The 14,907-nt window shown below is 37.5% G+C and overlaps 1 protein-coding gene across 18 annotated transcripts in view; it reads left to right on the top strand.

The window, feature by feature from the left end:
• TNS3 (tensin 3) overlaps nt 1–14,349 on the top strand; it is a 224,864-nt gene extending 210,515 nt beyond the window's left edge. For 17 of the 18 annotated variants that reach the window (XM_040683154.2, XM_015275852.4, XM_015275851.4 and 14 more), the window contains 7 exons: nt 243–338; nt 2,980–3,057; nt 4,128–4,205; nt 8,380–8,548; nt 9,799–9,867; nt 9,996–10,022; nt 11,058–14,349. In XM_040683154.2, the coding sequence (XP_040539088.1) occupies nt 243–338; nt 2,980–3,057; nt 4,128–4,205; nt 8,380–8,548; nt 9,799–9,867; nt 9,996–10,022; nt 11,058–11,202 (662 nt within the window). In that variant the 3' untranslated portion in view covers nt 11,203–14,349. The remainder of the gene's footprint in view (nt 1–242; nt 339–2,979; nt 3,058–4,127; nt 4,206–8,379; nt 8,549–9,798; nt 9,868–9,995; nt 10,023–11,057) is intronic. The other variant, NM_001277761.3, reaches the window with a different exon arrangement.
• The last annotated feature ends 558 nt before the right edge of the window (nt 14,350–14,907 follow it).

Genomic DNA, 14,907 nt, shown 5'->3' with positions numbered 1-14,907 from the left:
TTTTGTTTTTGTTGTTGGTGGGTTTTCTTTTTTTGTTTGTTTGTTTGTTTTGTTTTTTGCAGAATTACCTTTTTACTATGTCTTATAACATTCTCGCAGAGCATCTCTAATGTATTTGCATGTTGTGTATAAAACATATGGTGTTAATATGGAAAACAGCTTTGTAAAGACTTGCTAATATGTGAGACTACTGCTTGTTCCTTGCATCTCTTCATGTATTTCTTTGTTCTTTTTCAACACAGTTGGAGATTTGTCAAATGAACTTGTAAGGCATTTTCTGATTGAATGCTCTCAGAAGGGGGTTCACTTGAAAGGATGCCCAAATGAACCATGCTTTGGTAAGTACAGTGTGTCACAGGGACACAGTGTTTCCAAATGGAAATAATTTGCTTTTGCCAGAGAAGTTTTATAGACTTGGACAAGGTGGAGCTGAGAGAACACTTGGCTCAAGTCTTTAAGGTTTCTGTAGGAACCTATTCTACCAGCCTTGTACACTAAGGTATATGTGCAGAGCCCTATAGCACAGGTGCACGTGATCAAGCTTCAAGCTGTCATGCTCAGCCACTGACAGCATTGCTACAAACATCTGAGCTAGGTGAATATTGAAGGTCTTCCATACTGAAGACTTTTGCCTTATTTTGTCCTATACTGTATTAAAAATAGAAGATGGCTAAAATGACAACAGAGTATTGCTCACGTAAAAAAAAAAGTGCATTATGGCACATCAGCCTACATAATATAATGCAATGAAAGCTCATTATGCATTGTGATAAACAATAAAACAACCCAGCTGCTGACTTAATCACCATCTTCAGTGGGGTAGGAGGGGAAAATAAGATGACAAAGCTCATGTATCAAGATTAATGCAGGTAGATTGCTTACTAGTTACTACTGCAGGCAAATACAATTTACTTTGGAAAAATTCATGTAATTTACTGCCAATTAAAATAGATCTGGGTAGTGAGACCCCAGACAAGGTGTTACAAGAGGGGTTGGGGATAATATGGTCACTACCTAACAATTACTCTGTGGCTTCTTCCTTCTTCCACTTCTCATGTGCTGAATCATGGCCTCTCCACAGGCTACAGTCCCTTCAGCACCAAAAAATGTCATGGTTTGGCCTGGTTCCATGGTGAAGGGACCCATGGACCCACACTCCAGAAGAAGAGGAAAGGAAGAAGGGAAAAGGTTGGGAGAGGGGTCCAGATAAGGAAAAAACACCAATGTGATAAGGGAGAAAACTGATTTACTAACTATGATAGCAGAATGCGAGATAACACAGTTTAATACAATATAATTGGAATTAAAGCTAATAAATACATGAGAGAGAGTGTCTGAAAACTGAAGGCCTTACTTTAAGAGCAGAAAAAGAGCAAAGCTAATTGAGCCACTTCAGGAAATGTTCACCTGCTTTGGTGTGGGGACGTTCATGAGCTTCAGTGTGGCGTATATTATTAAAAACATGGAGCACCTTCTCTTTATCTGGCTGCCTGCTCTTTATCTTCCTCCCTGCTGTGTAGCACGCCTTTTGCTCCTTCCTTTTCTCTGTGCAACCCTTTCTGCTCTCAAATGCATTTTACCAGAGGTATCACCAGCTTCACCTCACCTCATAGGGGCTTACTACCAAACCTTGCCACTTGCACAGCCAATGCACTTGTGAGAGGGTCTTGTACCTTAAAATGAGCAAGTGTAAAACAACAAATTCTAGTTTAGGTAAAGGTGGATTTAATTTTGTAATGGTATATAGTCTCACATGCTAATGGCAAGGATGACTGACATTCAGTTACTTAAATTGAAGCCACGTCCAAATGATAAAAAGAGGCTCTAAACATCAGTGTTTATGGCAGTAATTAAGAGAGAAGTATAATGTAATGGTGAATGTTATTTACAGTAGTGTTGCACTGAGGGAGGGAAGTTTTACCTAGGCCATCTTTTAATACTTCCATAAGCATACAGTAGAGAATCACAGAATCATAGAATCACCAACGTTGGAAAAAATTTCTAAGATCACCCAGTCCAACCATCTGCATATCATCAAAACTTCCACTAAACCATATCCCTCAGTACTCTAAATGTTTCTTGAACACCTCCAGGGTTGGTGACTCCACCACCTCCCTGGGCAGCCTGTTCCAGAGCCTGACGACCCTCTCACAGAAATATTTCTTAATGTCCAGCCTGAATCTCCACTGGCACAACTTGAGACCATTCCCTCTAGACTTATTGCTAGTTACATGGGAGAAGAGGCCAACTCCCACCTCACTGCAACCTCCCTTCAGGTAGTTATAGAGAGCAATAGGGTCATCCCAGCTCCCTCAGCTGTTCATCATGAGGCCTGTGCTCCAGACCCCTCACCAGCTTTGCTGCCTATCTCTGAACACATTCCAGGGCCTCAGTGTCCTTCTTGTAGTTAGGGGCCCAAAACTGAACATAATACTCAAGGTGCAGCCTCACCAAGGCTGAGGTACATGTAGACAAAGCACTAGACAGAGAAACTAGGTGGCTAAAAGGTGGAACAACTTTTTCTTTCACTGCTTTGTAACATAGCATCAACCTGTTGTGCTCTTGCTTTCTTCACATGATTTTTTTACGTGTAGTATAGCAGAAGTTAACAGTACTGAAAGGAACTTAATGACGTCCGTATGTTATTGGTTGTTTCATCTTTGTGCTTTTTAAACTGGAGGCAAAGCCGTTTAGAGTAGGATTTTAAGCAGCATATTTCAGCAAGCAAGGGACCATATAATTGTGATTAATGGCTATAATTCAAGTATGTCTACTTAAAATTGTGCTGGGGAACATGAATCCTCTTAAGCTGAGTGGAAGAGGTCTTGGCTTAGGTGCCACGAAAATATTGTTAAAGGGAATGTGTGTGTGAGATGTGTTGAAGCTTGGTCTATAAAATACTTGGAAACCAATACAACTGTTAAACATTACTTTTGTCCACCATATTAATTGTGTGTCTTGCTACTCTTCTGACCATAGGGAGTTTGACTGCTCTGGTGTACCAGCATTCCATTACTCCACTGGCATTGCCCTGTAAACTCCTCATCCCAAACAGAGGTATGCTAGTTAAAGTACAGAAGAAATATGTTCATCTAAGGCTTTGCTTCAAAGTGCCAATGTCTGAAGGCCGGTGAGCACATCAAAAGTCAAAATCTGTACAAGAGTGTACAGGAAAAGAAGCTGTGTTTGAAAGTAGCCATTAGGTATTGATGAATGCTCTTAACAGAGCTGCAACCTTAAGACAACAGCAAAATGTATTTATACTTGCCCCATAATTCAGCTGTCTGCTATTGTCACACATGAAGTTAACACCAGATGTATTACTGAAACGTTAAATTTTCGTGTGGTTTTCTATCGAACTCTTCAAGTCAAGTTTTTGGTAAAGACCATATGCCAGTACTCCAACATAACATTTGACTAGTGCAAAGATAATGAAACCATTTTAGCATATAAATGTGCTGTGGTACATATTATCAGAAATTTCTGTAATATGGCTTATTCTTGTTATCTTCTTCAGCTCTCGCTGTTCTGGCAGGGAAGTAGAACTGAAACATTTGTTTTATCCTGGATAAACATACCAGAATGAAATTTTATTTGGATTTACTTGGAATCTGATATAGTCAACTATTACTGTATGATTTTCTGTGGTTAATGATTCTGGATAATGCTAAACATGAGTAGTGTCACAAATAGCATTACTATTCTCTTCCTTATTTGAGGTATTCAAATACAGTATATACCATGCTAAATACATCACTGAGATTTTACACACTTCTATATAACTGAAGTAATATACTGATGAACAGTTTTTTCACTGATTTTAGGAGATTTGGAGACCAGCATCCTACTGCTGTCTTTACAGTATATGTTGTGTAATTATGTCTGGGACTAGCAGGAAATAAATGTTGAACATCCCTCCTGCAGCACTATCAGAAAAAAAATTGATGCATCACAAGAAAAACATGGCATGAGTGATTATAGGTGCAGATGCAAGACTGTTAGATGCTTCTCACCAAGATTTACCAGTACCTGAAATTACAACGTAAAAAGCTACTCATTCTTGATGGTATACACTGACTTATCTGTTCAAGTACAAACAAGACATGGGTAGTGTTTTCTGTTTGCAGATCCATTGGAAGAGATGGCAGAAACTTCTCCACAGACTGCTGCAAACTCAGCAACAGAGCTTCTCAAACAGGGTGCAGGTTGGTAAACCTTTTCCTTGTGTTTGATTCTCTCCAAGTTTTATATCAAACAGGCTGGGAAAAACCAATGCTGAGACTGGACTGAAGAACAAGCTCAAAGAGGGTAGATTTACGTTAGATAGAAGGAAGAAATCTTTTATGGTGAGGGTGGTCTGGACAGGAACACTGGAACAGGTTGCCCAGTGATGTAGTTGGTGCCCTGTCCCTGGAGTCTTTCAAGATGAGGCTGGATAAGGCCCTGGGCAACCTGATCTAGCTGTGGTGTCCCTGTTCATTTTAGGAGAGTTGGACCTTCAGAGGTCCCTTCCAACTCTAAGGATTCCGTGATTCTATGAACAATGGGTTATACAGTAATTGGTAAGCAGTGTTATTAGTTTCTTAATGATAAACTAACATATCCTAGGAGTTGACAACAGAAGACTAGAAACTATACAGGTAAGTGGCTTTTCCCTAAAACAGACCTTGTTTTATTAACTTTCCTGTGTGGCAGCAAAATATCATGCCCCAGATAAATGCAAGTTCTTCATATCTATTTCCACTAATATAGTCAAGGTCTAAGCATTCTAGACAAGGCACATTCCTAATGTAAAAGCTGCACAGAATACTCAAGCAGGCCTCACTGCATGGCTGTCAGTGCTAACACAGACAAGCTTGAAGTGGGCCAACCTGGACATAATAAGTTTCAACAATGTATTGTGCCTGAGTTGGGGAAATTCCAAGTATGTGTACAGACAGGAAGAAGAATTCATTGAAAGCAATTCTGCAGATACTTGTGGGTTCTGGTGGACAAAAAGCTGGACATGAGTCAGCAGTGTGCTTGCACCTGGAAGACCAATGTTTTGCTGGGCTGCATCAAAAGAGGAGTGGTAAGCATGGCAATGGGGGTGCTTGTGCCCTTGTGAGGCCTCATCTGGGATACTGCTTCCAGGTCTGGAGCCCCAGCATAAGTAAGATGTGGAGCTGTTGGATTGGATCCACAGGGGGAACATGAGGATGGTCAGGGGGATGGAGCATCTCTCTCATGAAGAAAGGCTGAAAGAACTGGGCTCTTTCAGTCTAGAGAAGAGAAGGCTCCAGGGAGACCTCATTGAGGCCTTCCAGCACTTGAGGAGTTTATAATCAGTAGGGAGACTGACTTTTTATACAATCTCATAGTGATAGGATAAGGGGGAAATGGTTTTAAACTGAAAGAAGGGAGATTTAGTTTAGATGTTGGGGAAATTTTTTACTGAGAGAGTGGTGAGTCACTGAAATATGTTGCCCAGAAAAGTTGTGGATGCGCTGTTGCTGGAGATGTTCAAGGCCATGTTGCATGGGGCCCTGAGCAAACTATTCTAGTGCTTGATTTAGTGGGTAGGAATTCTGCTCATGGAAGGGACTTGGAAGAGATGGTCTATATAGATGGTCTATAAGCTCCCTTCTAACCCAACCCATTCTATTCTGTGACTAAAAAATGCCACTTTTGGAAGATTAGAACAGCAATGTTAGAGGAAAGATAGAAGCATCCTCCTTACATTCTAGTCTTGAACACAGTTTCTGTCAGATTGCTGTCATTTTGATACCCTGTTAACTGTCTAGACCACATGTGATCTTAAATGAGAAATATTTCAGCCTTTCTTACTGCCATTGCTGTTGTGTAATCTACATTCTAACTTGACATTTTTACACTTTCCAACATTTTAGAAAAAGATGTGATTATTTTTGTGCTACACAAGTGAAGAAATCAACTGTATTTATTGACAGCTTTTTAACTATCACACTGGTGACAATCCAGACAACGAGGTTGGCTATTTCATTTAGAAGCAATACCTGAAAACAAGCTGTTTATACCAGTGAAATAGGTTTTACAAAGGAAGGAAAACTCTTCACAGAAGTGAGACGGGTGAAATGTAGTTGTTAAACATGACAAGATCGGAGCTTTCGTGAAGAGCTTTAGATCTGTACAAAACCTACAAAGTAACGATGTGAGAATAAGAAAGTTTATGATTTGGAATTTATTCACAGTTTTGGATGGACATAATAGAATGCTTTATAGTGAGAAAGGCCTCACAGTTCATTTATGAAATCTCGCTATGAATTCTATAGTGATTGATCCAAATAAATCGTATTGAAATAGTACACATGCACAAAACACATTTCTGAATTCTTTGACTTAGAAATCACGCAGATAAGATCTCTGGATTCCTTCTTTCACTGACAGCATCCAGAACTTGAATTTACTAGGCTGGTGATATTCATGCTGTAATCAAACTTAGGCTTCTTTAGTTTGTAACAATATGATTGCTTAGCTGTTTTGAAAATATTGATATCTAGCTATATATCTTATGTAGGTTGTAATAAGAAAAAGCTTTAGTCAAATTACAGAGTAGCCTTTACAGAGTAGCCATATGAAAAATTAAGCTTTTACATTTGATATTTGTTTACATGGTAAGGTTTGCAAACCAGGTTAAACTGTTAACAAATCAAATATTAGTATGCTAATTTGCATAGTCCAGCTGCTAGAGTTAGAAATCCTTTCCTGGATGCCTACACAAATGTTTTCTCCAAAACACAAAGTCTGTTGGTAGCAGTGTTTGTCAACAGTGTTTAAGTATGCTTTCTCCTGCTGTAGAATAAGTTGACTTCTTAGTTTCAAAAGCATTATTAATCTGCTTCTAAATTTGACTTTGTAACACAAGTTGAAAGTATTTAATCGAGCAAATACTTATTCTAATACTACATAATATCATTAATACCATATAATACTATATGGCGCTGTTACCATATAATACTGCGTAGTCCTATACAGTACTATAGTACTACTATACAGTGCTACTTAATACTTACTGTCCTAGTGATCACTGCAGATTTGTTTTGAGACCAGCTAAAAATAATTAACTGTTTGGTAGCTTTAGAAAACAATGAGTAAATTTTTATAGAGATATATCAGGAGTACTAATGTCTGTAGGAGGAAAATAAAGGTTCCTAAAATCCTTTACCTCAGCATGCATTTATAAACATAAGACATATATGGTTGTAGAAGTTGCTTTGTTTGCCTTAAAATTACAGACCATACAAACCACTACAGAATTAATAAGAAAAGAATTCTGCAGCCCTCCTCGGTTCTTTGGTGAGAGAAAATGTTTAGCAAGACAAGAACAAGTTAATGGTTTCTTTTGAGGGTAGCTTAATCATCATTTGAAAGTGTGAACTGTGACAATTTATACTGAAAAAAAAAGTGTATTTTCTCATTGGCTGCTTGAACTGAGTTTTTATGCAAAATATCCCCATTTTTTCCCATCAGGAATGCTTTTGCTGTAGAAGTACATAGGTTCCCCTGAAAGTAATGCTTCCTGTTTATTTCCATGGAAACTATAACATGCAAAAAGCACAATGCTGTCTGATAGAGTAAATTCTCAGCTACAAAACACTATTTTTCAGTGTAGTCACAACCACTAGCTATGCGTTTTTTACCACTGATGAACAAGAGTGTGCATGCCACACCTCTAAAAATCTGCACAAGCAGAGGTAACGCTGTCACCGCTGCTGAAACACACCCCCACTGCCTCACTGTGTTTGTATCCACTGTTTGGTCTCCATTAAATGTTCAGCAAGCATCAGTGAATGTCAATGGATGCCATTTTTTCCATGTGGAGGAATTCAGTGACACACCTTTGCTTCATATGCACTTCCCTACCAGGCACCATTTTGTTAGACTGCTCCTCTGCTGCCATTTGTCACACAACAACAAAATGCAGTGGGATATTGATGGGGAGGTTCAACCTCTACTGCTGTACCACAAACATCCACCTCTGACATCCTGGGCCAACATAATAAAATAGGAGGCATTACTTTCATAGCAGCCCTCATACTCATGAATGACTCCTCTCCCTGCTGCTGTTTTGTATTAATTAAACTTTCAGGGTCTTGGGGTAAAAGAAAATTTACATTCCTTGGCTTAAATGTAATAGCATTAAAAGCAAAGGGACAGTAAAAGGCTCCAAAACATGCTCAGACATTATCATCTTAAACTACAAAGCATCAGTGTGAAAAAGGTGAGGTAAAATACAACATTTGCTGGTTTGTTGTTTTCCTTTTTCACTATATTATGGTGGAAGATGTATGTTTGTTTGGTTTTGTTCAGAAGATTCCGTTGGTTTGTTGTTGGATAATGACCTGCCCTCTTTCATTGCAGCATGTAATGTTTGGTATCTGAATTCAGTGGAGATGGAGTCCCTCACAGGCTACCAGGCAGTACAGAAAGCCTTGAGCCTGACGCTGATGCAAGATCCTTCTCCCATCTCAACCATTGTCCATTTCAAGGTGTCTGCACAGGGAATCACGCTAACAGATAATCAAAGAAAGTAAGTAAAGGAGGGGTGGGAAGGTAATATGTGCACTTATGCACTGTAAGTATTGATTTCTGTTGACTTGTTTTTCCTAGTTGTGTTCTGCAGTCTCTGATTCAGATGCTAACAGGATTGTCTAAAGAATGACAGTATCTGCTATCCTTCATGGTTGTCAGTGGTTTGCAGTACTGGAGGACGTATTTTTTAAAACATGGGCATTCCTTCCACACGACAGTTTTATATCTGGGAGGTTGCTTTGATATGGCTTTTTTTTTTTTTAATCATTTTTTAGAAAAAATGAAAGTAATGCCTTTGCAGCATTTGATATTCAGCCTATTCAGTAAAGTAATTGATCTTCACAGTATCCTCCACCAGTATAACTGAAGACAGTTGAGCTAAGCAGACAGTGTGTACCCTCAGTATTTTTGGTAGTGCTTTGGATAGCCTAATACATATAAACTATCATGAGAAAAAGTTAAGGCTACTAAAAAGTCTTCACATTTGAAAACTGATCAGTACAAATGAGGAATAACAGGAATTCATTGTAAGATCAGAAAGAAGAAAAAAAATGCCAGACTTCCTATGGGGTGTGCAAGCATTTGTAGCAGGTCATGGACAAAACCTTTAATTGCAACACCTAGGAGTGCTTACATTTATAAATGATATAATCAAATTATTCACAAGTTGCAAGAAGTTGCATTTCACACTGACACCGTAGCTAAGTGTGTGGTTTTTAGAAAAAAAATATGCTTCTAGTTCCTTTTCTTTGCTTTAGGGTCAGTTCTCTTGTGGTCCAAAACTTAAAGTCCCTGCTTCAAATACAAATTTATTTGGTTGGAGTGAGACTCCTTATAGTGGTAGGACATAGGTCAGGATAATGACTTTAAACTAAAAGAGAATAGATTTAGATATTAGGGAGAGATCTTTCAGTATGAGAGTTGTAAGGCTCTAGAACAGATTGCCCAGAGAGTTTGTGGACACCTCATCCCTAGAACTGTTCAAGGCCTTGGATGGGTCTTTTAGCAGCTCGACCTAGTGGAAGGTGTCCCTGCCCATGACAGGGGAACTGGAATTGCATGTTCTTCGAAGTTCCTTCTGAGCCTAGTAGTTCTATCATTCATGTTTGTAAGTATGACTCAGAGATAGCAAAAGCAATATGTTGTCATTATTAACTTTGGATAGAGTTGGTTTTGTCTGTTCTGCACATTGTTTAAAATTTTAAGCATCTTAACTCTTTCTGAGATCTTTTATTTCTTCCTATCCAGACTCTTTTTTCGGCGACATTATCCAGTCAACACTGTTATTTTCTGTGCTTTGGATCCACAAGACAGAAAGTAAGCAGGAGAAGCACTATTACTAGTACATTATTTTTATTATTGGTCTACAAAAACCTAACTAAAGTGTCATTTTTATTTCTTCATTTCCTTTTTTTTCCCCTCATTTCTTGCTTATGGACATCAAGATGGATGAAAGATGGCCTTTCTGCAAAGTGAGTTCACACCTGTCTCTGTTTCTTCTAACTGAATGTTTTAGGACTATCATTACAGTGGTTAGTTTGTTAGTCTTCTCATTAACTTTGTCAGAGATGTAAAAGGGAAAGCAGCCATTCAGATGTAAACGTCCATTTATTGCAATTATACTTAAGTTATTTCACCTGCACATTTTCAAGTAAGGCCTAATTAAGTGGGATGATGGGATGTCTGTAAACAGTTAGTTGGCTTGTTTACATTGCAGATCTGCAATTTCCATGAAGTTTCAGAAGTTAATACAGAGCCATCTGCTACTTGGTTGAGTTGTTCCTCTTATCCAGCAGCACTAACAGTAGCTCACTTATCTCATTTTGATAGGTAGCTTTAAAAACAACAACAAAAAGTCCCCAACACAGCATGTACCTGAAAACAGTCTCAATAATATTAGTGTCTGGCATAAGTAGATATTTACCAGTAGATTGCCAGATGTTTTCTATTGAAGGCCAACATCATTTGTCTCCTTTTTACCAAAAGGAAAAACATAAAGAGAGAGAATTCAGGCATCGGTGTCTGAAAAGTAACAGAAATAAGTGACTCAAATCCTGTTTTAAGTACCCTATCTACTGAGATATATAGCCCTCAAAACTTCTTGATAAGCACTTTTTGACACACCTCTCTCTAGCCCAACACATTCAGACCCCCCACCTCCAAGGTAGCTAAGAGAACAACAGTACTGAAACAGATTAAATATACTCAGAGACAGTAGTATATCTCTGACAGCAAACAGTACAGGATACGAAAGAGAAGGTATAATTGAGTAGTGTGCTAACCTTTTTCTGGCCATTCTGAGACAGTCAGAGGGAGTTCCTGAGTTGGCTAGACCATTTGCACTATATTTAACAGTCACACAGGACCTTATCCTTTATGACAGATGCAGTCTGCATTGTGCATTTGTCCTTGGCATTTTGGTTTTCTACAGTGTCTTTTTTGTTTTATGAAATGAGACCAGGTCTGTCTGTCTGTTCTCTGATATAATGTGATTGTTGTCCTTGCAGAGTATTCGGGTTTGTTGCTAGGAAGCAAGGCAGTGGCACAGACAATGTGTGCCACCTATTTGCAGAGCACGATCCAGAGCAACCTGCCAGCGCCATTGTGAATTTTGTGTCAAAGGTCATGATTGGATCCCAGAAGAAGATCTGACTGTTTTCCAACCTCGATTCAAGAGCTCTTCGCTGACTTCATTTAAGAAAAGCCTTGTGATATAGAGAAAACCTAATCAGCAAGAATGTCAATCTCAAGAAAGAGTTCAGCCTTTTATTTGAAGATGCCTCTGATTTAGCGAGGCATTGTTTCTTTTCATTTCGAAGGACAATGCAAAAGAAACTGGATGCCACCCAAATCTGTAGCCCATATCTGAAAGAAGCATGTATGAAAAGCTTTTCTCCTGAAGGATTTCTAATATTATTTTCACATTTCATCATTTATTATTTCATCATTTATTGGAGCAGAACTACTCACTCTCTACTAGACTATGCTGTTTTTATGCAGAGCATAATTCATATAACCTCCACAAAGAAATTTGGTATAGTTGCATCAGTGGTAGCTATCGGTCCTGCAAACATGTTTTTAAGGAGACCATTTGCTCTTCCCTTTGTCTTTTTGGGAATCAGTGTTAGGAACTGAATGGAGAAAAGAGAAGATGTATGTGAACAGAAGGCTTGAGTAAGTTGGTTTCTGATAAGAAAGGAGCAGCAGTGTGAAAGATTGCGCTGTATTTAGCATAAAGAAGAGTGGGCAGTTTTAATGGGAATGGTTTTAAACAGAAGAGATAGCAGAATAGGAAAAAAAATGGTTGCATGGAAACATTCTGTAATTGCATTTTTTTATTTTTTTTAATACTAAGAACTAAGGGAAGATATTATTTTTAAATAATTGTAGGATAAAAATGAGGGAAAAGCAAATAAATTTTTATAACTTATATTTTTGCCTGTGCCAGATTATTTATAGTAAACCTCAGATCTTGATATTTCATATGGGTATTTGTGATAAAAAAATGTTGAGGTTTGCCATTCAGCACTGTTTTGTGTAAGTAAAAGCATACCTTGCTATAGACAACAGAGTATCATATTTTTACTTCTGCTTTACAGTGACAAGCTAATTCCCTTTTCCATGTCTCTTTGCAACACTGCTTTGGCAGTAATATTTGTTCCCCTGTCTAATTCCTATGTAATTGGGTTCTTTTTGGTCCCCTTTTTATTGGACGCTTGGGGATTTATTTTTGAATTTTTTAATCTGTAGGGATGATTTTTATGGTTTATAATTTTTAATAATTCCTCGAGACAAGAAATCCAAAAGGGAATTGAATTTATTTTGTTACTCTGTCCCATTTCTTGAGATATTTGTCATGATTTGTACAGCTGTCACACCTATAAGTATTTCTGTATATCTTTCTAAACACATCTGTATTTAAAATGCATAACAAAACACTAGTTAGCTTTATAGCAATGCAATATTACAGGAAATGGATACAATAGGTTAGAGTGGTAATATTCACAAGTTAAGCCATCTGAGGTCTATTGTGTAATTCCCTTTCACTCCACACACACACAACAGTTCTAGACCTCCATATTAGAACTGAGGATAATAAAGCAACCACAGTGTGACAGTGATAAAAGTTTTATTGCTTCTATTTCTTTTATAAGTTGCTGTGAATGTTTCATTAATAACCTGTGGAATAAAATATGAATTCAACATGCTGGATGCATGAGGCACTGGATTAACTAGTGTCTTAGAGGATTTAATCCTTTAATCCTCCTTTACTAAATGATGACTTAATCAAATGGAACCATCTGATAGAGCTATGTGGTCAGAAGGTTCCACCAATCTGAATGGTGTTTATCCTGTATAATTGGTGATCTGATTTTTATTAATAGCTTTCATCCCGATTTTCCTTAAGTATTGGGACTGTGGAAGCCTTCTTCAGTCACCATACCCCAAAATATTACCAAATTGCTTGGTTAACTAACAGTTTTATATAAGCCATTTTATAAATAACCCCTTAGAAGGAGAGGGAGCAAGAAGAATAGATTTGAAATATTGGGACCAGAAAATGGTGAATTAGTAACAGTAGACACTGGATGTCATAGAATGGTGAAGCAATCCAAAGTATTGTAGCTACCATTGAAGCAACAAAAGCAAGTGCTAATAATTTTTACTAAATTATTTTCTTCTTCTGATGCAGAGGTATACTACTTAAATGGTGTTTATGTACCATTCAGAAATACAATTTCTATTTTTAGGCATTTTGATTCTTTTGAAACACATGGACACAAGTTCCTTTTAGTATTTTTTTGATGTATCAAGAATGCAATTACCTAATCTGGTGAGAAAGCTGGAATGCAGTGAATTTCTTCAGCTGATATCTCAATTAGATTGTCAGATTTCCTGGGAGGAAAACGTTACACGATAAATCTGATGTGCTGTGAGCATTTAAATGAGAAGGAATTTTTTTAAATATTTTTTTCACTTTTTTAGGTGGTAGTTGAATTTGAGCGTGCCTTTTTAGGCACCAAGTCTTGGCCTCTGGTCTTTTTTTATGATGTATTGTCATTTCCACTTGAGGCTTCACTTTTTATTCTTTATGTGTTCTTGTGGCCTTCTGAATTCAGGAGCATAAGGAATTGAATGTTACTACTCCTGGTGGTGTTTCCTGGTTGTTCAGATTTATTTGGTAAGTAGGAAAAAGAAATTGCCCTGTTTATAAGGGAGTTTTTTCTACTATATGCATTCCTTTGGATGGTATATTGTCACATGCTTTTGCTTTTTAATAAATTAAAAATTGCACAAAGCAAAACAGTTCATTATGTACCATTGTATATTGTATGTAGAAGGATATTGACTAAATTTATGTTTGTGACAAAAGCAGGATTAAATAGTTAATGCAGCACTTTCTTTTGAAGGTTTTTGGTAGATCTGTATATGCGGTTTCCTAACTAATGCCAGCAAGTTGACACACATATTTAGCCAGGCTCCTATTAACCTGCTTATTATACTTATTATACTAATTATAGTATTATAATTTGACAGCACTAAACCACAAAAAATACTGAAAATCATGTTCTTAATTAAATCGTTTCTATGTATCCAACATTATAATTGAAAATGTAATGTTTTCTTCTTTTATTTACCTACTAGTGAAAATGTTTGCCTTTTCTTGAAACCATAAGGCAACAAAAGGTCTCCAGTATGTAAATTAATGTTCTATAAATTCTCTGTATAGTCATTTTCTCTGCTTTCCAAATATTGTCTTGATTCAGATGATAATAAAATTATGAATGTGAAATTTCACAGCACAGTGTTACAGGGTAGTCTTTTCTGAAAGACAGTTGCTTTCCTGCATTCAAGACCAATTAATGAAGGAAGTCTTGGTGAGGTGGGAAAAGATTGAGTGCTGAAGCAAGGGTTTAGTTTTGTTTTATAAAGATTTCTTTCAAGAATCTGACTCCACAAACTTCTGTGGAGTCTTAGCTATTCAAGTATAATCAAACCATGTGAATTTTCTTGTTCATTTGCTTTTAAAATAGCATGAAAGTGCCTTTTGCCTTCATTGCATATTTCAGTGCAAGGAGGTAGAATTTATGATGCCACCTTCTGAGATATCTATGTGCATTTAAATGACTTAACTGTAGCCACTTCTCCATCACCGTGACTACATTACAAAAACTTCCAGAGGAGCATGGAGGAGGTGGGTAGAAGGAAAGGTGGAGAGGTTAGAAATCTAACCCTTAATTGAAGGTGCTCTTTATATACAAAATCTGTGCATCAGCCCCACATTAGAGGGTTTTTTTTTATTATATATGTGTTTTATTAGGATTACTTTTGAGAATGATAAGCTCTAGTATACAA

Source organism: Gallus gallus, chromosome 2 (genome assembly GCF_016699485.2).
Source record: "Gallus gallus isolate bGalGal1 chromosome 2, bGalGal1.mat.broiler.GRCg7b, whole genome shotgun sequence".
In the NCBI taxonomy this organism is placed as follows: domain Eukaryota; kingdom Metazoa; phylum Chordata; class Aves; order Galliformes; family Phasianidae; genus Gallus; species Gallus gallus.
The sequence above is the reverse complement of the archived record's forward strand: the minus strand, read 5'-3'. Positions and strand labels throughout refer to the sequence as shown.